General features: G+C 51.9%; 1 protein-coding gene across 2 annotated transcripts in view; it reads left to right on the plus strand.

Moving 5' to 3' along the window:
• Positions 1-25,766, plus strand: part of sm (heterogeneous nuclear ribonucleoprotein L) — a 143,322-nt gene that overhangs the window by 4,667 nt on the left and 112,889 nt on the right. For both annotated transcript variants that reach the window (XM_017908764.1, XM_017908765.1), the window contains exons 2-3: positions 9,391-9,434; positions 11,309-11,378. In XM_017908764.1, the coding sequence (XP_017764253.1) occupies positions 9,391-9,434; positions 11,309-11,378 (114 nt within the window). The remainder of the gene's footprint in view (positions 1-9,390; positions 9,435-11,308; positions 11,379-25,766) is intronic.

The following is a 25,766-nucleotide window of genomic DNA, read 5'->3' on the forward strand; positions in this document are numbered from 1 at the left end:
CTTTTGCGCACCGTCGTAAATGGCTCTGGATATTACGCAACGGAATAATGTGCGGCTGTCACGGATATGAGTATCGAACGCGCGATAAATTATCATCGATCGTATATCGTTTGATCGATCGCGATTATCACGACGCGAAAATAAACCGCCATCCGATACGTCGCAACAACGGCGAAAGGGACCATTGTTCCGGCGCGTTGCAATTTTCCTCGTTACACCTTTCCCACGCGCGACGATTACGCTCCTCCCGCGAGTAAAATTTCATTCCGACGCTTTTTCACGTCACCCACACCGCCGATTAAATTTCTGCTCGCAAAATCGCCGGATTTTAATTCGATCGCGCGCACTCTTTGTCGACCATCCGACGCGAGTCGTTTCTACAAATGGAATGTCAACGTTTTCGAAACGTTCGCAGCTCCGTCTTTGGTAAATCGTTCCCCTTAAGCCGTGAATTTATAGTTTCCACGGAAGATCGTGGAACGAAGTCGACAAGAGTCGACGAAGGATTTCAACTCGCAGTCCGATATTGCGAAATCCGTCGTGCGATCGAGCGTCCATAAGACCGAGGTGAAAATCGTTCCCCGGTGAGGAAAAGACACGTTATTTCCAGAAGAAAGTGCACGTACTCTTTTTCCCCTGTCCTCTGTTCCACCGTCACTTCGGTAACACCGGTCCCGAAATAACCGTACCGAAATAAAGGCTCGTTCTCGTTAGCGTGAAATTTCTTTGTGGAGCAGACCTGTCAAAAGACGTTATTGCGCAATCTCGCGATGACGCTTTTGTCGGGGTAAAAAGAGACGATTTTCGATCGCGGAATTTCTACCTGCCACCTTCGGAGGTCCTCAGCCGTATAATCAATCGAGGGATTAAAAATCTGCCGGTATCTCGTCGACGAGGAATTTTCACTTTGACCTTATTCCCTCCACGTATTATTATCCTCGTATCGTATCGAATAGGTTTCGCAGCAGGCGTGGAAAATCGCGGATAAGCCACGGATACGGATATCGTCGCGAGCAGAAGGACGCGACGGGGCATCGTTCATTCGCGATTTCCGGCAGCGAATACGTTGAGTAGGACGTTGGAGTTAAAGTAGTCGTAGTCGGGGAAATTTATTGGACCATCCGCGGTCCTGGGACGCGTGATTATTTGCTCGAGGCGGGAAATTTGTCGGTCTCCGTGACAGAGAGGAAGAATATCAATCGCCCGGAGGAATTCGCAGTTTCTCCGTGAAAACTTACTCTTCCGTCTTCGTGCCGGCGTGTCATTACTCGGCGAGTTAACCGAGAGAGCCCGTCGAAAAGTTGTCTGCTTCCGTTTCCCATTGCCGATGTTTCGAGTGTCGCTCGAGTAACCGAAGTCGTCTCATCGACAATGGCTGCTCGTCCATTATTACGATTAATTAAATCGAAGCAGCTCTTTGGGACAATTAAGACGAACTCGCGACGACTGCTCGATTCTCCGACGCGATCGCGAGCAGCATCGATCGCGAGCATCGAGGACCATCGATTCGACGTAATTAATAGACAACTGCTAAGTACAGCGCGGCGTAGAGAATCCTAATTACGCGAACGGAGGAACGCGGCGTGGCGTCGCAATTAGCATCGAACACGATTCGATCTTGGACCGAAGCCGCGCTCGTCTTCTAAATCCGGGCTAACCGGTGTCCGACAGGCAAAACGGTGCTCGAAATGGCTGAAAGCTCGTGCCACCGGTTTATCGATTCGTCGAGCGCGAAAGACTTTCGAGACTTTTAATCGCGCAAAAAGCACGTTTTTCATATGTGAATTGCTTTCCATTTTGTTGGGTAGCCAAGCTCCCGATACGCGATACGCGATACACGATACAGGAAAGCTCGACAGAAATGATCACACCGCATTTTACGAGAATTCGTTGGCTGGTATTTTGTTTCCCTTTGTTCCGAAACAGACGTCGATTTTCAATATATTTTTGCACACGCTGGCCCCATGCCGGCCCACCTTCTCCTGTGCTTTTCAATTATCGAGCTTTCGTATGAAAGCTTTACCCTATACCACCGGCATCGTGGAAAGCATCGTATCCTTTCTATCCTTAAGAATCCGTATTAAAGCTCCGTCGTTTACATCGACAGACGCCAGGTATACTCGAGCGTGCACGCGTGGCTGAACTCGGAATACAGTACTCGGGGAAATCGAGTCCCGTGTCCAGGGAAAATCCGATTACCCCCTGATATTAGATTCCCTTCTTCCGTGGATACTTTTATTTTACGCGTTTCCTCTATATTCCGCGGGTACACTCGCGCCATTAATCGCGTTCGAACACCGAGACGGTGGGACAGCCCTCTGTCAGCCGCGTTCTTAAATTCCGTACACTCTAATTTGATTTTCTGCCTACGTAAAGTTTCAACGAGATCGATAGCCGACCTTATGCAGTCGCCCTATTAGACTCCATACCAAGCAACTTACCCGCACTTCGTTGCCTTCTATCTAATACAGAAGCTTTATCGAAGAAAATCTTCAACTCCGCGAGTGGTGGTAGCTCGTTATCGCCTGCTGTTTACACCGACTCTGTTGAACGTGTTCGCCTAGGCGCGTGCACGCCGAGCTGCTCCGGCAAACTCGCGCGAAATTTCATGGCGGCGAGTTAAGCGAGATTAAGGTCGTCGAGGAGTTAGTAAGGTGAGGAAAATGAAATTAGAACACGCGCAGGTTCGTCGATACCGGTCTCGCGACGTTTCCCGTTTCCCCACTTGTTTCCAATTTTCAGCAGTTTTGCTCGTTTGTAACGAGACTCGTTCTCGGAATTACGCGGGCGGCAGAGATCTCCTGCGCTGAAAATGACCCAGTCGGTTGGAAACGGAAATAACGAAGAGGCCATTATTTTCCGCGTAATGCGGCTCCGTTGATTTCCACGGAAACTCCGCGCTCGTTATTATTCGCCTATGCAAATGCGATACGCGAACAGCGCCAATGTAATAGTCATTCATCGGTTATCGTACATCCGACGCGTAAAAAGATACGGAAGAGTAAATTTCTGCAGATTTCTGCGTAAATGCTGCCAACGTCGTTCGCTTTCCAGCTCGCGTTCCGAGAGGCCAAATTGGATAGGTATCGTCGAGGATTCGCGTACATTTTGCTAACCCTTCGCTTCGGCCAAATATCTATCCGTGTATACACACGTCGACACGGATCGCGTAAATATTTAGATAGACGCGCGTGGCAGATTTTATCATCGATGACTGTACTCTGCGAAATCCACTGGTATCGCGTTTGACTTTTGCCCCCGGTCAGCTTATAGTCGGATCTTCCGGTGGAAATTGTTTCCCTCCTTCCTTTCGCTGTTTGACATTCGTCTCCGGGGCGACGTGCAAGATTCTCATGATTTATGGATAGGAACCGTTCACCGACACGAGTCTCGTCCACCGGTAATCCACTTTCGAGGGCATTCGCGAAATAGCAACGGCGAGTACAAGGTAGCCACTGTTCCCACGTTGATCGCATCGGTCCACGCGTTCGATACATAGTCGTCGTCCCGTCCTCGACTAATGGTCACTCGTCTGTCTTCGCTCGCTCGTCGTGGTAAATCTGCTCGCGGATTCGTCCGTCCGCGATTCGGGCCAACGGCGTGCGACTTTCGGCCAACGGTGGAACGTGGAATTCCGCCGAAAGGAGAACCGAGAGCACGGATCCACGTGTTACTAATCAAGCGAAATGAGAAGTTTGGTCATTCCCGTCGCGGGCATCGCCGGCTCTGGTCTAGCAGTCCCGTAGAGATCCAGTTAATCACGACGAGAGGGTTCTTGCCAGGCTGACTCTTATTCGGGACCGACGACCTGTCGGTGACTAGCGGGAACGGAGCATCACGACCAGTCGAGACATGACAAACCGCCGAGACGAGGGTACGATGGTGTTGGATTAGATTTATGATATCTTCAGCGGTCGTTAGCTCGCACAGAGTCTCTGAGATCGTGGCCAATGAGAGGTATTGTCGGTTCAGGGTCGTAAACCTCGCGAATCCGGTTTACCGGCTATTTTACATTCGTAATTGCGTCCCATCGAGTCGCGATTACTATTTCGGTTTTTACCTTCCCGAGGCGCTTCGATCTGCCTCGATGGTCGCGAGAAAGTTCGCGTGTCGTCGATTCGTTTCAGCCTCGAACCAGAGGCAAGGCTAGTCGCGGCTCGAATTCCTCCGCGATCTGGTATTTTAACAGCGCGCGATTCCGGTTTTTCCGTTTTTGTTTTAGAAAGGCGAAGTTAGAAAATTATCGTCGGCGTGCGGACGAAAAAAATCTCTCGCTGCATTCCTTCGCGAGGGAATGTTCGCCGAACGACAGTACTTCCTCTTAATATCGAAGCGAGTCGTTGTCCGACCGCGAGCGAAGCTGCCCGCGTGTTGGCGGCGCGCATTGTTCTGCTCTAATAATTGCGTTCACGTTCAATTGGTCGGAACGGAAAGGTTCTGCCACGCCGACAATGATTTAGGATCGGCCTTACAGCTTCGCTACATCGGCCGGACTAGGCTATATCGCTGATATAGACCGTATCATACCGCCGCGAGATCACGGTTTCGCGTCGTCGCGACGTTTTAACGGGCAAAACGGGGTTCGGCTGTGATGAACCGAGATTACGAGCAGTTCCACGAACGCTCGAATTTCTCCGGCGAATTTCTTCCACGAACAGCGCAGCAGCCTCTCTCGCGTACTCGCGACGCCGAGTTTTGCGCGGAAAGGAGGTCGCTGAAAAAGTTCTTGCCAATCATCCGGCTTCGTTTCTGCAGTCTAATCGCTGGAAGATATTAGAAAGTATCGAGCGAGGTTCTAAATTTTTTCCCTCCCCGAACGATGTACCGTTCGACTCCGGGTATCGATGCTGGAGAACGTGCTGCGAATAATTTCGCGCCGGCCCGCTGGTATCGCGATTACCGTGTCGCGGTCGTTATTATAATTTCTGCCGTGCAAAAAAATTCGGTCCTCTTCTTCGGTCCCCGAGCACTTTAATATCTACTCGTATCCCGATGCCGCTCGCAGCGGGACGCATTTGGCGTAGGTACTCACCCTCGGTCGTCCCGCAGTTCCTCTTTTTACCCTCTTTTCACCCTCTTTTTACTCTCTTTGCACCCTCGTTTCACCCTCTTTTTATCGCCGTCTGCTAACAACCGGATCGATCTTGCCTCCTAATCGAACGGATAAACAGACTTTATCAGGAGAGCCGAGTCGCGGACTCGTCCTTGTTCCATAGACTAGGCGGTTAGACCGGTACGGACGAGGCTATTCTCTGCCACTGGTCTACCACTACGCGTTATGTCACAGGCGGGCCAAGCTTCTAGGTATCTTTCGGCATGCAGGAATCCGACCCACGTGTCTGTTCATACTCGTGCTCGCACGGCCTACAGAGGAACCGTAACGCAACTAAATGGATCGTGTAAACAAGATCCAACTCGGTGTTTGCAATTCCTTGGAAAATTCATAGGCGGAGGGGTTAAACGTTAAAGCGAGCCTCGCTAGTCTTCCGCGTACGTGTGCAGACGTTTTCGCCGGCTCCGTGTGTCGGAATCGCGATGGCCCAATTATCTTGTCCGCTATGAATTACGTACAGTCTTGTGCCGGCATGCTGGCATCCTTGAGCGAGGCCACGGTAAGAAGTAGCATCTCGCGAATACATCTCCGCTAAACTTTGCCCGACTACGGTTCATTTCGTTTTTCGTAACGATCTGCTTAATCCCTTGGCCTACGACGTCACGCGAGACTCGCGGTTAGAGATCACGGTTGTCAGGGGTGAGAGGTGTGGCCTGTAGATAAGGTCTAACGTAACGTAAACAAGACAGGTCAGGCTCGTGGTTAATTTCCGCAAATGTTTTCCTGTTTCAATAGCGTGTTATTCTTCGCCAAGTTCGGACGAAATTCCTCACGTGGCCGTTAATATTCGAGGATGTTTTCGCGTCGACAAACAGGTTGAGACTCGTCAGTTACGTGTTATTCTTCGCCACGTTCGGACGACATGGCTCGACGCGTGACTGTGTGATTGTGCGACTTCGCTGTTCCTCGTTGTGGCACGCGCCATCGCAGCTTAATTCGCAAGGTAAGGGGTTAACCGCGACCAGGGGGTCGGTGGTCGGAGGAAAACGAGAAAGTCACAGGGCGTAAAGAGACGTAAAATTCGGGGCGCTTAAGAGTTCATCGGGAAATTCCTGTTCCGTGCGAGTAGGTGCATCGGGAAGCGGGTAAAAAGTTTCTCGAAGGCTTACTCACCCGTCCCTCCCCCTTTCTTCGCCCCCCGCGCACCCAGGAAAAGGGGGTAATACGCGCACGCAGATCGTGGAAGCCTTGGGAAATTACGGTGGTAATTAGCGGTTCGTAAAAGGTAACCTTGGCGTGGCTGAGACTAATGAACGATAAGAAAATCGAGGCGGAGCTCCGAGAACGAATGGATGGAATAACGCGCTCGTTGTTTCGTCGATGTTTCCGCGGGGGTGGTTCTCGAGGAAGTTGGTTCGATGTAGAAACTAAGTCATTACGGAGCATAAGCATTGTTCTTGCGGGTTAATCTCTTTATCAGCACGTGGCTGGCAGCCGGCCAATCGACTTTCTCCTTGACTCCGAGGCGATCCACGACACCCTCGCCTTGTTTTGATTTTACTCGTTTCTGCTCCGGCGATCTACACCCACCCGAGGTATCGCGCGGCACCTACTCCTCAATCCCGATATACGTACGTACAACGCGCGGACTCTAAAATCCGCATACCTATAAATATTTTCATACGTACTAGGGGGTGCTAGCCGACCCGCTAGGGTTGCGATGCTCGAACGTTCGCGGCGTACATTCGCGTCTGTATATTTAATACGCAAATACGCTCGACAGCGGCCGTGAATCCCGTTTCGTCTCGGATTCGACGAATGTCCGTGAAATAGAGAATCTCGATGCCGATCGCGCGAGTTGCCATCGCGTGCTGTTATCCGGGCGTAAAACGACGGGAGAAAACGAGTGCCGGAAATGAAATCACGGCCGTGGATGATGGAGGCCGCAAGCGTTAGAGCGCAGATCTCGCGCGTTCCATCGCGATACGCGAAAATTGATCAGCGACGAGGGGCGTTGACGGGGGGTATTTTTTTCGGCCGGACGGTGTGATCCATTGAGCGTGAAACCACGTGGTTGGCGGCCGGCCAGCGCCGAGTTATGTTTATAACAACGTATTACAGATTCTACGTGGGATTCACCGCGCTTCGTAATTGCGATACTATGCAGCTTGTACCACGATGCGACATGCCGTCGGAAATCTTGGACCGCGTTCCCGCCGATTCCCTGTCAGCTTCCTCCTATTCTTTTTCTCTCTCCTTTTTCCTTTTTGCTCCTTTCCTCTTCGTCAACGAGATTTTGCTTGGCCACCTGCCCGCCCCGACTCTTTCTACACTCCGTACCTCTTGTTTTTCGAGAATATTTGGAAACGTTTCACGGATCGACTCGATCTTTACTACCAGCTAGCGGTTCTGTCTTCGACGTTCCACGCGCACACATACGGTGTCTACGCGAAAGGTAGACCGACATGTTTAAATAAGGTTATCCCGATGGATCTCGATCCCGGGATCGATCGTCGTATTCTCTATCGCGAGGAGCTGGAAGACGAGATCGAATCGGCACTTTCCCGGTGTAACGTCCAATTCGTCGACTCGGTATTATTCTTTGCCGAATAATCCACGAAATGCGCTTAAAGTTTACTCGAGCGAATCGGAGCGTTAATCCTATTAGAGAGAGATTATTCTCTTAATGTCTCACCTTTCGAATACTTGGCACAGTCTGCGCCGATTCCCGGCGTATTCGAGTACATGGAAAGCTGGAGGACGTCGAACCGTCTTTTCGTTCCGTCTCTATGTTAAATTTCGTCTTCTCCAACGGCGATATGGCGTTGGAAGAAGGATTCGAGGGAATCGAACGACTCGTGTAATTCGGATAATTCTAAAAATTGGCGCGGGTTTCGCTATGGAATTCAATCAGCATTGTTCCGCGCTCTGGCCTCTTCGAAAATAGCCGGCGGAACAACGGTGGGTCGAGAAATTCGAATTGAAATTTAAACGACATTTACCGACTGCCTTTCGGTACAAAAGAACGGTTAATTGGCAGGGCTCCGACGACGAATAACGAATGTTAATTTGCAACGCAGACACGGCCTCGGTTACACCACCCACTTCGCGGACTCTTCTCTCCTGGGTCTTTTCCACCCGGTGAAAATTTTTCCTCTGTCCGCGAGACCGGGCTGTCTTCGATCGGATTATTTCCGGTTAACGCGCGATTACGTAAGCGGGCTCGTAAAATTTCGTCCTCGTTACGATTAAACAGTGTTCTTGGAGTATACGCCGTCGGCTCGGCTCATAAATCTCGCGGGTACGAAATTACTTTCGCAAAGTTATTACCAGGCCGATGTTCGCGTTGTCGTTTATCGCGGCAAATTTGCATACATACGCTCGGGATATAAGGCACTTTCGGTTTTTTCCTACGACCATTATCATCCGCTGTACGAATCGCGAACCCGTCGTCGGCTCGATTCATCGTCGTCGTAGTCTATGAAAATGTCGGGACAGAGCTCGAGGTGCGCAGCCACGCATCGTGGACGTTGGAAAATCGAGTCGTTGCTTGTCCTCTCGTCTCTTCTGTCGAATACCACGCTCGTCGACGATAGTTTCTCAAAATGAGATACGCGCGTCTCATATTGTTCGCACTCTATGAAGTTTGGAAACGAGATTCCGCGTCGTACAGTATCTTCGCACTTATATACTACTTCTGGACTATTTACATTCTCTCGATTCGTGGGAATATATCACGCCGTATCTCACAGGCGTCCCGGTGCTCCGCTTAAATCGCGTTCACAGCACGGCAGTTCTGCAACGTTATTCACCGATAATCGATCGGGGCGATATTTCGCGCGAGTTTTAAGGGTTCATCTAGGATGTCCGACGCCTACCGCCCCTAAAGCGTCTCGCTGCACTATTTCCGTCGCTTTGGGTGCTGTCGTAAAAAGACGCGTGGACGTGTATTAATAGATTGCCCGAGTACGCATCCCCGGTGACATCGCGTACCATCGAAATTCAGCCAAAACCGCAGCGTGAATTTCTCTTATGCAACCGATTCGACCAATACGCGCGAGCCTGCGTACGGGGCTGGTCGCGAACCGAATCACGATCGCGGACGGAATCGTCGTCATTGAATCTCAGATTTTCCTAGAATCCTGTTTCCATGCAAAGCACCACGTGTTTCCCATATTTCTCTACCTTTCTCTTTTTCTTTTTCTTTCTTTTCCTCTTTCGTTTACGCATCGTGTTTGTTACTCGAAAGGTTTACGAGAGTTTGGACTGCTCTTCCTTATTTATCGCTGGTACATTATCGAGCGTTTCACTGAAAACTGCGATTACGTTTGTTTCAGAATCACGAGTATGGCGGGTACGGAGACGAGCCGCGACGTAAAAGGTATGTATACAAAGTTGATATCGATTAGCCTCGCAACGATTGCTCGGTGGTCTTGGATGGTAACGCAAACGTCGAAATAATCGAGGAAGCGAGGCCTCGAGTGTTTGCAAATTTTATGAGCAAACGTAGCGATTGTTTCGAACGGTATATTAATTATAATACCGCATAGCATGTACACAGACTCGTCCTCTTTGTCCTCGTTCGACGATCGATCTTATAATCTGCTCGCTGATTCGCCCCGTTCGACAGCGGGATCCTGGCACAGTAATTCTAACTACCGATTTATCACGATCCGATCGACATGGTTGTACGAGACCATGTCAAAACTGCGTCGACGAAAAGTTTCGAAATCAGCTTATGATTCACCTAGTCGCGTCGCACAAAGTCGCGTTGCAGAAAGTCGCGTCGCGACGCCCAAACGCGTTTCCCCGTTTCGCGCTGTCTTCGCGACGTCGCATCCGCGGACGAAAGTTAGCGCGAGTTCCATAACGAGACGAATATCGCTCGATATCAAATTCCTGCCGCTCAGAATCGCGCTTAACGCTCGAGTTAACTTCTTATTATTAGACTTGGCCCGAGTCGGCACTGCGGATCAGTTGGAGATTTCGGTGACCATCTGCAACGTTTTAATTAATTTCCACGTGCGCATCAGGACCCCTCGTTATCATCGAGGGCTAATTCCGCGCTCGGCAGTCTCACCCTTCGAATCAGCGCTGTCAAACTGGTCACGAAGCGCAATTTTAGACGGTCCGCAGGTCACGGGATAAAAGTCTATCGGTGAAAAGAATATCAGAGAAGAGGATTTATTTATTGAAAAAAGGAAAATTCGTTTTGTCGTTTCGGTAGAATAAATTTGAAGCTTGCAGTTTGACGCCGGCGTAAACGAGCTCGTGACCAAGAGTGCAAAGCAAGAATTCGTTGATCTTCTCGGCGTTTTAATCGGCCTGGACAAAGTTCTCGGTACATTTTCATACTCGCAGCAGCTGCGAGGCAAGAATTATCCCGGTTGGAAAGTACGAGGACCAACAGGACGAGTCTGTCCGATAGAACGAAGTAGCTTTCCACTCCTCCTCTTTCGCGTCGTTTCTTTTCTTCGTTTGCGTCCGAGTCGGAGGTTTTCGAGGCACGAAGTTTAATCATTTAGAGTAGGAGCAACAGATTCGCCAGAGAATCGGCCACTTTGAATTGCAGAACGAGTGCACCGGGGTGTCTCTCTCTCTCCCTTCGTCTCCCCTTTTTCTTCTCGCGGGAAAATGGTAGGCAGTTGAATTTCCAATTGGTTGCAAAGCGAGACCAAAACCGGCGGGGTTGGCAAGTCGGCGAGGGGGCGAGAGAGGGACAGAGAGGCGAGAGTTGGGAATACATGGGTGCCCGGCATGAAAAATGTATAGCCAGCTATCCATCAATAGGGCGTTTCTCTTCCGTTGTATCGCGGCCGCGCTGAATCTCGAAAGGAAATTACCGGACTGCGATTTTTCCTTCGTTTCTCTTTCCGGATAATCGAATATCCGCGCTGAACCCTTCGGCCGGGGCCGGTCGCGCGGGCTCTGATTTAATAAAAAAATTTCGCCAACCGTGCACCGGCTGATGTAATTTCGCTGCGATTCAACGTGTCGCCCTCCCCGCAGCCCTCGCGCACCCTCCCCGGATTCTTGCCCGGAAAATGCAGAATTTTTCGCTACCGTGACTCGGCGAGGTTCGCGTGGCGCGATACAAGGGAGATATATCGGCCTGGCGTTTCGAACGATTAAATCGTTACCATTACTCAGCGGGTTTATCGCGGGGAAAAATCGCTAGGTGTAAGTCGAACGATAAACGAAGCACGCGGAACGCGAGTACACTGATGGCATCGCTTTTTCTCTTTCTTGTTCCAGAGAAGACAATAATAAACCGAACCACGTTCTCCTCTTCACAATCATCAACCCGGTCTACCCCATCACTGTGGTAAGTGTCGTTTTATCCTTTCGTCGTACGTAGCGTACGTTGATCGGCGTCCAGCGCCGAAGACACGGTGCTTCGAACCCTCGAGCATATCGCGTCTTGTCCCCGCGTGAATCATCGCCGCGTTTTCGGCGAGCGTAAATATTTGTAAACGCGACCATCGCGTTCCTCGAGAAATTGGCATACGACGCAACGCAAGAGCGGATGGATGAAAAGGACGAGCAACACGACCCCTTCGTTTCGACGATCCTCCAAGCGACCTGCACCGATGGACCAGCCCGGTGTTATCGATAGCGACGAGGATCGAAGGGAAAGAAGAAAAGGGGACCGAAGCCCTCTGGCGGGAAAGTATCGAAAACGAAAGGCAGGACAAAAGTTGTTGGCACAACGCGAGTCACCATACGTTTCGCAGGCCGTCGCACTGCATTTTATTTCTGTTTTGCGCCAATAATAGATGAGCCCTGTCGCTGTTTCTGTCTCACGAATGGTCGATGCCTGCGCGATCTGGCATTGTTCGCACTCCATCCATTTACGAGCCTTCGCATAGCTCTCCGGTCACAATGCTTACTTTGCTTTTTCTCCTTTTTCTTTTTCGCGTTATCTACGCGACAGACGCACTAATTAAAGAGCGTCTAAACTGGAGGCTTTACGCGGCGCGTTCTCTCTCGGGGCACCGTTTCTACCTTCTTTTTCGTCCTTCGTCGTCTACTCTCGGCCACTCCGTATTCGCGATCGTGCACCACGGGCCGCCGATGCACGCGACAGGCATCGGGTCTTACTTTAATTATCCCCGCCGATTATCCGTGACTCGCGGACCAATTGAAATTGTAGTCCCAGCGAAGGAGCGCAGACTCGGCTGACGGCGATTTATAGGCTCTGTCGGTCTAGGCCGGAGACCAGTCACGGAGGCGGTCGTCACGCGGGGTAACTTTCTCCTCGTCTCGAATCACCCTTTACCCGCGATTCCTAATGATCGAGCACGAACGTCCAACTTGCTCGTTAATTCGATCGCGAACTTCCTTTTTCCGGGGAACGCCCGAGGAACGGCTGAAAAACGTGGACGATACCGAGTTGCCTAATCCCCCCGTTGTACTACCTGCTGTCTCCCCCTTTTTTCCTCGTCGGATTCGCGCTTTCCCGTAATCCGGCTTGAATACGGATTCGCGCGAAGAAAGTCCGGGAGGATTCCATTTTTCATATCCCGGACGTCGGAGAGTCGTGTATCGCCACCGTTCCCGAGAAGGGTAAAGCGTTTAGGATCGTTTATTAAAACCCTCCTCTCGAAGCTCTCGGTTGGACCGCGTCAGCGATACGGAGAAGCAACAGCATCGAGGGGCAGGAATCCATTACGGCGTCCGCGATGGCCTATCGATATTTTCTCAAGGTGCACGGCTAACCTCGAGGAGTTCGATTTCGCGCATTCGGCTCGACGGCGATATGCAAATCGGCCTCGATAATTCGGCGAACGCGCGTGTCGTCGGCCTGATAAACGTCATCCGCGTCGCGCTACGTAAATTGCCTCCTAAGCATCCCTGCCTTCTCGAGTTGCGAACAATTTGCGTTAATTTCCCCGCTAGTCACACGATCCGATGAACTGCCTCGTATTGTACGAAAGAAAATACGTATATATAAAGGCGAGTACACGATGGCCGGCCAGGGCCGTTCCTATTCATCGCCGTAACACGCGGAATTTATTGGAACGGTGTATAATGCGCGCAGCAGACGTTCGCCTTTGAGGCCGTTCCACGCTTGGCCGCACTTGCGTCGGGTCTGCGCAAACACCGACGCTGGGCGTCGCGTGCGTCGTACGCGTTTCGGCGTTTAGCGACGTATCTCGAACTCGATTGGAACGAACGCGTCGATACCTCGCGGTGTTACTCGGAATGCGGGTAAACGGCTGGGAATTTGGCGGAGTGGCTCGTTAAGCCGGTTGCACGCCGGAAGCAACTGGGGCACGAACGTGCGTTTCGCGGTGCGGAACGGGCACGTAACTTTTTAGCGGCCGACGCAGAGTGACGATGGAGCGTTGGAGGTGACAAATTTCGAAGGCACGTATGGAATAAGTCGGTGGCAGGTTTTCGCCATCGCTCAAAAGAACGGCACCATCGATCACGCGGCTCACGATGCGTGTACGCGAGTCGAATGCGAATTCGCGGACGCGCGTCCGAGATGGCGTATACGAGCTCGCAATGCCCCGTATGTGCCCGTATACGATGCGATGTAGCGAGCTCCCGAATTAGAGCATCGAGTAGCAGCAGAGTACCATCGAGATGCCCGCAACGTCCAGGGCTAGCTGCGGTATATTCTCTGTGTCTGCTCTCCCCGGTAAGGACACAGCGTCGACCACGCTGACGGTTAAAGCTCGCGCGACTCTAATTGAGCTTTCGGGCCCTTATTTTCTCGGCTTTCTGTCAGCCATCTCGTACAGTCGTCTCGAGTGAGTAAACTTCGACGCTTGACCGATTTTACTACCTCGTTGCGTCCGCGGAGACCGCTATAATGTCTCGGTGTATATTATATCTGCGCATACTAGCAACACTCTAACGTTATATCGGTTAGACGGAAAAGCATCGTCGGCCACTCTACATAGCCATGAATTTTCGCGCGGCTTTAATTCCAGCGATAACTCATCCACTGGCCCCTGTTAGAGTCAGCGGATTAAGATTAACACCTTGGCCATCCTATATGAACGGTTACTAGCCGCTCTCTCGCCTATTTGCTCCCCTTTTCTTTCCCTTCCTGCAACTTGCTTTTATTTCGAATACCGAACTATATTACTTCGGGCCGGAATAGACGTTATTTTAGAATGACGGCGTTTCGTCGAATTTATACGCCGCTGTGTTTGCTGTTCGCTGTTCGCGCGTCACCGATACCTCATCGGCTAGCTCCAATGAAAATATTTTAATTGGCGGTGCCACGATCCGCCGTCACTTGCCTAAATATGCGCGTCTGTTGATGGAAGTCGCCTCGGAGCGTGGCGGCGGTTCCTCGCGTCGTCGTGCACGGAGTCATCTTCTTGTAAAGAGCCAGCGAGATAGAGAGAGCGAGGGACACGAGACGAAATTCTCTCTCAGCTCGGTCGCCACGCTTTAACGTCCACGGTATCGTGACACGGTAATAGCGGCAATCGGCGATCGTTGCCTTATTCGTTACGAAAGTCATCTCAACGAGCTGTATCCTCGTAATGGCTGTACGCGTTTTACCCGTGCGTCGAGTTACGTCGCCTCGGTTACATTACCCGAATCATTAAACTCGTTCTTCGCAACGTTCAATTTACCCCGCTATAATTTCCGCGGCGAAACGAAGTTCCAACCGGGAACCAGGCTGTGGGATATATTCGCAACCGTGAACTCTCCTTCGTGCCGGAGTGGCACGAAGTCGGAATTATATTCCCATACGCGGCAGCGAGACGTTCTACGCGGTTTCCGTACGCGGTCCGTATAAGCGGCTGTCGCGTTTAATGCCCACGACCTACTTACTTCTCTTTCACATTTCTTATGCATTCACCGCCGATTCCTAACTAACGCGGATCCGTAACATCCGAGGACGAGCCGCCCGTCGCCGTTTCCTGTCTTCTCGTTCAAAGGAATTAAGTTTCGTCGCTGAATTACGTCGCGTCGGTGTTAAAATGGCGAAACCTCGAGCTGCGGTCAAAGAATCCCGTAAAAGGGACGCGGAATGAAATTTGAACTAACGGGGTGGCCCTTTGAGGCGCGCCTCAACCGCGTTGTTCCACGATGTGCATAGACGTCTAAGGGACGTGCCGGAATTATCGTAGGTTATTACTCCTTTCGTCATCGTCTAGCGATTTCTATCACGAGCTTTCCAATTTATCGTCGAAACGAATCGTCTCCTATTGGGATTATGGGTTCTAATAACTGCGATATATATATAGGAAGGTATATATTTCTTCTAAAGCTTCTCCTGCAGCTGTACGTGACGCGGTTCGTCCAAACCCCCAACTCCCATCGAATATTTATATAAATATTCGTTTTAGGAACTCATATCTTACGAACTATTTATTCGTATCTTGTATTCTAGATTGATTTTTGTCTATAGCTAAATTTATCTCTTCAACATCCTCTGTATCGAAGAAACTTTTTTTTTTTCGCCCAGGGAAAGTGGTTTATCCGTCCGGAGCCGGTTCACATTTTGCTAAAGTCAATCGCGAACGAACCTGGATGGCCGAGTAAACTGTAATACGATTGAACGCGTGTACGCATATACGTCGTTAGGCCAGCGGTGACACGCGAGTCGATGCGTGCGCTATTTTTCCGCGTACGTGTCACCGTGGCGTTTCATCGCCGCGTTTCAACGCGGGATCTCTATTTACGCAGAATGGAAAACGTTGGAAAGTTGGCGAGAGAACAAACACGCGCGTGCAGGGCGCTTTCAGCGAGGTTGTTAAAAATTTCTGCGGATATCGCAACAGGCCGCGTCGCGTCGTCGCGAATCGCGTTTACCCCTTAAAACCTCGTTCGACCCTTCGCGTTACTACTCGCCCCCTGTGCTACGATCTATACCACCGTCCTTTCGATGTTTTATTACTTTCCTTTTTAACTTTATTACCCGCCATTGTTTCGCTCCCGCGGTTAAAAAGAGTAATTTCCTCGGACACGTGGAACGAAAGAGGATTTCGAGTGTTTTTGCTTACTCTCGCGGACTCGGCCCATTCTTTTAGGACAGCCACCCCGCAACCCCAAAATGGATTCCACCGCGGCCTCCCGACGCATCCGGTGATGTTTCTTTCCGCCATTTCAATTACGTTTCTCCATTGTCGAGGACGCTGCAACGCTTTCATCTGGCGAAGAATCACCACGGAGACGTATAGCCGCGATGAGCTCGCGCAAAACCGCGTCCTCGCGACGTTACCTTTAATTCCGCGACGTCGTGTCTCCTCGGTTCGGGATTACGAGTGATTTACGAGACGACGTTCTTCCTCTGCTCGCCTCCGATCGGACCCAAGTGCGATATAATTCGAATATGAAGCGAAACGAGAAACAAACAGCCGTTAACCTTATCCTCTCTTCTTTTCCTAAGTGCGACGAATCGTCGGTGCACGAACGTTAATCAAGATTATCCGCCGTTTAAATTGTCTCGAGTTCACGGACCAAACGCGAACGTGCAGCCACGGACCGAACCCAGTCGAGGAAGAGCCGCCAGTTACGTTTTACAAACGACCCGTTGTATCTGTTGCAGCGGATAATTAAACGCGCGCAGTTAAACCGGACGCACGGCGTATGGTAAACTCCGAAGATAAAGGAAAGCGCGATAACGTTGCGGAACACGAACTTTCCTTGTTCGATTAAATTACCTGTTCCGTTCGGTTAGAGTGTAGCCTCTAGCGGGCTGCAAAGTTGCGTCGTTTTCCCCGAATTTCTTTTCTCGCCTCCAGCCGAGACCAGGCTGTCGGAGCAGGCAACTACCGGACCGAGCAAGGGACCCCGAAGCGGTTCGTTCCGGCGAGAACATTTTCTACAATTTAAATAGAAATCCACGAGCTGCTGGATCCGGTTACCACGCAGTGTGTAACCTTATCGGCCCGTTTCAATGCTCGTTCTAGAGTTGCTCGAGCACGATCGGCAACTTATAGAATCGAGCTGTATACCGTTACCGAGCCTGGCTTGCGTTTAACCGCCTCTGCGACCGTGTTTGGTGCTCCGGTGCCGACGTTTGCGCAACTTTCCATCGGCGAATACGGAATCTAGGATGACGCGAAAAAGAATGCCCAGCTGGAAAGGCGGCATTCGCGGTGGATTAGCAATGGGAGAGAAATTACGGCGTGGAATCGATAGCGTATAGCGAAACCGTAACCAAGGCGATGGTAGACGCGTTTAACACGGCGAAATACGGTTTTATGGCACGCGGGGGATAATTCCTTTGTGGCGGAAACGCGGAATCGTTTGAATAGGGTGGCGCGTTTGCAGGCCTAGCGCCGGGCACAGTCGTATCGAGCAGCTTTGAAATGTAGGAAAATCCTCTCCGCGAAAAATCGAGCGTACGGTCGATTGCAATTTAAAAGGGCGCACGGTATCGCGGAGGATCGAGAGCGTGTTCTCGTGGACTTTGAAAGAATCGAACTTTCGAGGACAGACTTGGGCAGCACTTTAAGAATGTTCGGTGGAAATAAAAAGGGAAAGAAGGCTTCCGATGTTAGGCTCTTCTGCTTCCTTTACTCCCACTTGTTTTCTACTTATAAGCTACTTGCCGAACGGCGATTCTTTTATCCGGCAAACTTATAACGCGAGCACAGCGCCGTTTTTTGGCCAACAGAGGGAAATCGTATTATATACCCGCGGTCTATTTATAACGGTGACCCTATTACACGGATATCCGCTGGAAATACCCCAAAGACGGCAGTTATTCGGGGGCTATGTACAACGAAATTAGGTGCTCGTGTATTCTAGGAACTCGTCGATCATCGGATACACGCTAAACGATTCGATCGATCCGCAATTTATCCTCGCTAAATCGAAACAGGCTCGATACGCGCGCACACGCGCCCGGAAGCTCCATAAATTTCCTGCTTAATAAAACCGACTTTACGCCGCGGGTAAATTAAAGCGAATGTTAACCTTTGATATCTTTTCTCCCCGAGATATATTACCATATTAATACTCTTAAAACTGTGCGAAACGACCACCCTCTACCAGCCACGTCTGCGTACCTCTTTCAACGATTCGTCCCCTTCATCCATCACCGAACGCGTGACTTCTATAGCCACTAACGTTCTCTAGCTTTCTAGCAAAACTGCCGTTTCGCGTCTCGTGACATCGCACAGAGATATATGACCAGCTTTCCTTTCTAAAATTACCTTTAAACGTTGATCGAACGGATCGCGAATTTCCCCGAATTTTCCCGAATTTTCCCGAATTTTCGCAAATTTTCCGTTCAACGCCTATCTTCCCTTCCGATGTATCGAATCGGCGTGGAATCGGCGAGACAAGAAACATCAGCAAATTTTCCATTCAACGCCTATCTTCCCTTCCGATGTATCGAATCGGCGTGGAATCGGCGAGACAAGAAACATCGCATAATCGACTCGTCGAAATGTCTTCTCGAGAACGCCAATGATCCGGTCGTTCTCACGATTTCGCGCAACGTAACGACTTCCGTTTCGATACGCTCTCGAGTCGCGTGCGATTAAGATGGATCATCGTTTGGACGTGCGACGCCCACACGCACCACGCATCCGTGGGTATCGAGACGTTCTCGGAAGGAGTGGTCGACGATCGTTACGATACACGGTTGAAGCGACGCGACTCTTCCTCCCTCGGTGTAGCCAGTGAGATAATTAGGCAAGCTTGGCGTTATTTTAGCAACGGCGTTCGCCATCGCGATTCGAAACATAAATTGTCGCCGCGATGGGACAAACGAGAGTCCCACGGAATAATGAAACCCCGGAACGAGCTCGCCTTCTGACGCCCCGCGAATTTATTACGCGACCGATAATGAATTTCCACCCCCGCGCCACCAGCTCATTGCCGCCCTGCCATTTTCCCGCGCGGGTTTCCGTCCGAAGCGGCGTGCATTTTCACGCCACGGGCCCCGTTTTCCGTTTCCACTGCTCGTTACGCGGCTATGTCGGTGACATCGACATCGACATTGCAACTCACACGTGTACGCGACGCCACGCGTCTCGACGCGATAAGATTCGATTACGATCGGTCACGCGAATCGTCGTGCCGCGAGCACGTACACGGTGTACAGAGGGGGTTCGTCGTTGCACGAATCGGCACCTGGAATCGCGACTCGATCGGATCTCGAGCACCCGCTCGCTGCGTCAGCGGCGGATGCGAATTAAACGGCGAATTATTCCTGATCGATCGTAATTGATACACCGGGACGGGAAATGATTGGCCGCCGGTGAGACGCGCGACGATCCATCGGCAGTTTTCCGATGCAATAATTGCCACGCGTCGCGGTGATATCCGTGAAATCGATTAAAGTAAACCGTGCCGCGCACTCGGAGGCGTAGAGCGCGGCGTTAATGGTTCGCGTCCGATACCAGTTTCATCGTTGCCCCCCTTCCGATCTTATAGCTCGCAGTTTTGATTAACGTTCCCGCGGAGCGTATCGCGATATTCCACGCGAAGATTCTCCCCGGCGTTAGTCGACCGTGGATTATCGGCCCGGCGAGTCGGCGAGGAGCGTGGGTGGGTCGGGAGGGGGTGGGTTTCGGCTGCTTCCCGGTTCGCGATCGATTCTCCGCACCCTCTTTCCGCACGAGAACGCGCCTCGGGATTTTTTCGGAAAATTTGCCCCTCGTGCCGAGTTCCGGCAGAGAGGGTATAAAATTTGACGCTCGTGAAACGTAATAAGAACGGGGCCCGAGGGGGTCGCGCCGGTGTCGCGTTACGATTCGAGTTTCAGGAAGCGTGGAAATTTTCCCCGCTTCATCCTCCGCGCTCGCCCGCTCGCGCATACACGCACTCGATGGCGTTCCATTTTAACGACTCTCGAACGGTGACCGAGGTAGCAGGGTGTGGTTGAAGTAGTCGGGAAAAGTGGTAGGCCGTGTTTGAATCCATCAAGCTGTGCTCTTTTTCCGGCTCTAGTCGATAATCGATAGAACCCACCCTCTGGCCGCGCGCGCCCACGCTCGCGTCTCTTCCTACTGTCTTTCGCTACACCTCGAGGCGGGTGGGCGCCGGGGGACAGAGGATCTGCCCACGCGTACGCGCCCGTCGTGGGTGCACCCTTTTTCGCCGCGAACCGGCCGAAACGAGCGGATCCCCTCGTAAATTCAAAGTTTACGGCGGGCCCGTCGCGACTCCGGCAACCGTGGCTATCGCGCGCAACCTTCCTCGTGGGGTGGACACGCGTTGCTCCAATTGTCCCTCGAAATTTCGATTGGTCGCGGTCGTCATTCGGATTCTCCTCTCCTTGGATCGAATCGCTTGTCGACGATACTCTCGGCTTCTCTAGGTTAATCGGAACTCGCGTTACTCCGAAAACGACCGTTTCGATGCTGACGAAGTGGACGCGCGAAGAGGAACGTCGGTTGACGTTACGTCGATGAACTTGGACGTTATCAATTAGACTCTGCCTTTTTCGCTGGACTCCGGACGCGTTCTCGTACTCGTCAAAATTCGATTTCGAGTGGCGGAGCGACGCTACGGGCAACGTAGAATCGGACATACCACCGAAATAGACCGCCAATGAGAATCTGGTGGGGGCATTTGACACCGTGCCATAAATATTGATTTTTCCGCATAGCGGGCCGAAAGTTCGTGACATATAACGGTGGAATTCTTGAACGCGTGCTACCGGCAGGATCGCGCTAGCCACGACCTCCGGCCAGAGAGAGCTCAGCCTACCTCCTCGAAGATATATAATCGTTTGAAATTTAGGAGACGTTGGTGTTGTGACAGCGGCGACCGAAATCATGTATCACCGTGTCTCCCGGGTTCGTCGAGACTGAGCTCGTTACATTATCGCGTGCGATGCGTGCCGCGTGCTCCGATCTGCCGCAAACGCACACGAGCCCGCCTGCACGCGCGGCTCTGTCGCGTGATAGACTAGTATTTCGTATCTCGCGGTTTAGCCGCGCGACTATCGAACGGGTAACAAATGTCCCGTGAACGCGAATCGCGAAATTATATCCGTCTCTCGGCGTAAAACGCAATTTTCTGCTTCGATACTGCCACTGATTTATACGCCTTTGTGTCCCGTGTCCGCGTCAGGTAGCCGCCCATTCGACCAGCAAAACCGGACGTCTCTTCGTCCCAACGCTCCGAGTGATTTTTCAACGGCGTACACTCGAAAGGGTAGATTTCGTCGAGTCACTGGCGACGGAAGATCGAGTAGAGTGCGCGCGAAAGATAACGAGACCGGAGCCATAAATTCGGCATAAATTTCGCCGCGCGTCGAAGAGGATGTACGATGCGTGAAGAACGTTTGTCAAAAGCGTGGCGTTAAATCATCCCCCGTACCTTTTTCCCCGTGGAACGAACGACTGGTTGGCAATACCGCGTCGATCGTTAACGTTCGCGCGACATTTCGTCTCGTGTCCGGAATTCGCGCGCGAATTGTTCGCGGTCGCTGGCTTCGCGTGCAACGTTATCGCTTTACGGCGTAACGACGCTTCGCGTCTTCTTAGAACCGTATATTTACAGCGCCCGCGAGTAAATGTCGCTTTCTCGATGCACAGGCTTCTCTCGTTGCTCTCTTTGTACGTGTACGCCTTTACGAGCGCGAGACTTTACCGAGCTACCGTGAAAGAGATAAACTAGCCGAAGCGCCGCGGCTACTCGCATCGCTCGAATTACGTCGAGTGTCTACGCGTAGTTAAAGCCCGCGTTTCTATTCCCGGTGGTCGTAACGAAATTGGTCTTCGTTAGTAACTTCCGTCCGAGTCGACCTCCCACGATCGCAGCCGTCGCCGCGTTTACGCGGATTCCCATTCTTTGCGCGGAACCGCGAACCGTCTAACGCGTTTAGGCGACCGAGTTCTGCTCGCAGGAGACTCTCCGCGAAATGTTCGCGTGCGATAAACACGGCATCTCGAACACGTGACACCCAACGCGGATAACTCGCGACCCACGATTTCCATATAGACTAGTTCCGAGTTGGCGAAGTTGATACTCTCGATTCGGATACGTAAAACTCGGCCGGATGAAACCACAAGCAATGCCGAGTTCGCGGTGTACACTTTCGAATCGGGTAATTCGATATCGCATAGTAGTCGCGGACGAGTCGCGAGATTCGGTATAAATGATTTAGGAACGTGCTGCATTATGCAGAGGATTAGGAAAGTCCGGTGGAAAGTTAAGTTCCGGTGGATGTAGGAGACTTGGCGGAATTAGGTGTGGCAGGATTCTTAATGCTCCTCGGGGTTCGAGGTCGCAAGGACCCGTTGACTTTGGTCCAATAGCTCGGAGTAGTCTGCTCGGTGTCATGGCGCCACGGTGACTCTGGAGCTCCTGACTCCGGGGTCATCCTGTTCGGACCTGGTCATCTGGAATGCTTCCATTTGGCTTCGAACGGTTCCGTTCCATCCTCGCGATCCCGAGGTTACCAAACTCGGGTCCGTCGATCTCGTGGGTAGTCTGGAATCAGGTTCCACAGGAGCGACGTCCGTCGTATCCGGTCTTACGAATTCGCGGTCGTCTATTAAGCTTTAAGAATCCGAGGCCCTTTGTATCGAGTCGCGTACGGATCTGGGAACGGCGAGTCTCGCGTCGTCTTTTTGTCGGATCGTCGTCGGAGGTTTTGCCGCTACGCGATCCTTTGTATCGAATTCGAGGAGTCCGGTCTCGTTTCGCGAAACCGGAATTTCCAGTACGCAGTCCCGTGACTCTCGCGATCGTCTTGCCATTGTATTTCCCCCGGCTTTTCCACCGTGCGTGTCACCACGCGCGCTCTATCGCACGCCCCTTCGACCACGTTTCCCATTGTTCCAGCATTTTTCCGCTTCTCCGCGGATTCCATAGTTTCTCCATTCACCTTCTACTCTCGCGAGCCTGACGTTCCTCTTCTTCTCCGTGCCTCCGACCGACGGTACACCTTCTCGCCGTTCTCTAGCCACCTTTCGTCCTTCTTCCCTGCAGCCCTCGTCTTCTCGCTCGCGTGGTACCTACGCGCGGCCGGAGAAAAAAGGTGTAACGACGCGTTTAACAGCCGCCACACCTTTCGCGTCTAATTTTATCGCGAACGGCATGCACCGGTGTCTGATTCGTGTCTGGATTGCGTCCGCACGTATTCAGCGTGGTGCGCACCGATCGCGTGACCGCATACAGATGCTCTCTCGTCGTCGCGTACGACCCGTGCACGGTTCCCGGATTCGTTCGGACGCGGAAAACGTGTCGCGTTGGTCGCGCGTGCGGCCACCGTTCCCAGCGTTGAATCTTTATCGCGACCGAATCTCGGCCGTATTTGCGTCCGATTAATTCGCCCGTGGAACGATTTAATTGATACGCGCGCACGTAACGCGAGCCCCGGGCACGGGATCCCTTTTGCCCCCGTTCCGTGCCGCGCGTTCGCGTTTCCGCTCCGCGGATTCTACGTACCTACGAATATAGCCGCTTAGCCGAATCAGCGGCACGCGCGCGCGTGTCCCGCGCGGAAAATCTACTCGCCATTCATAGGCCAGATGTTTTCACGTGCCGTTCAAATAAGCGGACGAAGGTTGCTGAGAGGAGCCGTGTTGCGCGGCTAAATATATGAGTCGGATCGCGCGTAATGGATATCGGAGCAAATGTTTTTATCCCGCCATCCTCCTCCTCCCCCGCGAAAAGTGTCTCTAAATAAAGGCTTGCCTGTTTCCTTCCAACGCCGGCGTTTTCCTCGAGTTTCCTTTGGCACGCTTCTCTCGCAGCGTTCCTCCGCTCGCTGCTACGTCGTTTGCTTTCAGAGCTGGAATTTTTTATTCCTTTTCCTGCGATCCCCTGCGCTCCTCTGCGTATAATAATATCTATTCGCCATAACGTCCCATTATCCACCGAGCTGTTCGATTTCATCCCCTATTATCCATCCGTTGGTCCGCTCCCTCCGAGTCGTCGATGGAATTTATTCGTTTGTTTATTCGACGTTGCCCAACCAGCGCTGTTCTTCGATTAATTTCCCTCGATTCCTATTACCGGCGCAAAGAAACCGATCGCTCCATACGACGAGCGATAAGGAAATTAGATCTCGCGATCGATATTAACGTTCCACGGACAGACGTAATTCCTTCGGATCTTTCGTTTTCCATTCGCGATAACTCTTCCTCTTCGTTTCCATGATTTTATCGCGCCGTCCATTCTCACCGCGAGGAAGCCTCGTATCGCGCGCGTCCATTACCCGATATTAACGCGCGTCGTATTGGCTCGTATGTAACGCATGGAACGTCCTCGGGCAGATAGTTCTGTAACGTTTATATTTACCATTAAATGGAAGCTCGTTCGCGGCAACGCGTAGCTTGTAAAAATCTTATCTTCCCGTTCTATTCTCTAACGGCTACTCGTTTCGTATCGCTAGAATTACGCGATCCTCGTACACGTAAAACTCCGTTGTACTCGATATCGACCATAACGCTGCTCTTGCCCCTTCCAAACTCGCGCGAGAGAAAAATGAGAGAAAAAGGTGGAACGGTTGCTACTAGGAACACGAGCGTTCGAAGCAGCGTTAAATCTCGGTGTATGAATATCAAAGTTGCGTAACTGGCCGTCGAACATCCTCCGGCTGGTCTCGTTAAAGCTCCCAAACTGTCTCGTTAACACCGCGGAAAATCGTCAAAGTCTAAACGGTATCCGATACACGCCGCTGTTACCCGGCTCGCGTTCCGTTTTCCTCTTAACGAGCCCGCATCCGTCCGGTGGTCGATAATAAATTTTCCCTCCGCGAAAACGATGCACGGTTATCGCGTTGCCTTATTAACGCTCGTTTCATCCTCGAGGAATGCCACGCGGTGCTAGTGCCTGCTAGTTCCTCCTGCTACCTCTTGCTCGCCGCCGGCGGGGGTGGCGGTTCGCTGATTTATTCGCGATCTGTTATTTGTCAAAGCGTTACCGGAGATTATTACGAGCAACGAAGGCCTCTCCGCGTCTGACCATTAACGCTGGATCATTTGCTCAGCGAGAGATACGATTCGCCCGGATGGCATCGACCTCAACCGCCGACGCCGCTTCGTGCGTCATCCGCTCGCTGCGGCGCGTTCTTACCGCGCGAGAATACGTATTACGTTCCTCGTGCTTCTTAAATAGACGCGCGATAAATTCAGCCCCCGTCGAACGCGCGAGGCCTCTTCGCCGCACGCGCTCGGGATTCTTTCGCGCGAAGCGATCGTCGAGCAACGCCGAGGAACGCGCACGGTGCTCGCGTGGATACGCGCGGTACATCCGCCGGAAACGGTGCAGCGTGGTCACCGGCGGAACGGTATGGAATGGTACTAGACGTCGTAGTCGGCAAGATTCGACCGAGAGACGCGTGTGCGTGCGAGGAGAACCGCGGGTTCCGCACGATGGCGACGTTTTTCCGGATCTCGTCCCATCCTCGAGCGTTTAATGGGCCCGAGCTGTGTCGAGAGTTGCACGCGCGTCGACGTTGACGGGAGACGTATCGGCGATGGAAATACTTGCTGGCTTTGACGAACGGAATATATGTTCTTCGCAACTAGAACGTCGCACATTCGAACGATTTCGTCGCTCGTTAGAGCGCGCGCACACAAGCACCGAGATCATTTCTCGCGTATACTTTGAATCCGCGCGGGGTATCGCGTCTTTAAAAATCCGTCCTCGCGTCTTTCACATTCGGGTCACGATTATTCCGTGTCGCGATACGCGGAGAACAGCGAAATCACGCGGAGATGATTTCGACGCGGATTCATCGAGAAGTCGTTTCGTATACCGAGCAACGAGGGTTATTAAGCGAGGAAGAGGTCGCTGTTGCCCCAGGCCTATCACCTGTGCT

This window comes from Eufriesea mexicana, unplaced genomic scaffold (genome assembly GCF_001483705.2).
Source record: "Eufriesea mexicana isolate 0111107269 unplaced genomic scaffold, ASM148370v2 scaffold12712, whole genome shotgun sequence".
NCBI lineage: Eukaryota > Metazoa > Arthropoda > Insecta > Hymenoptera > Apidae > Eufriesea > Eufriesea mexicana.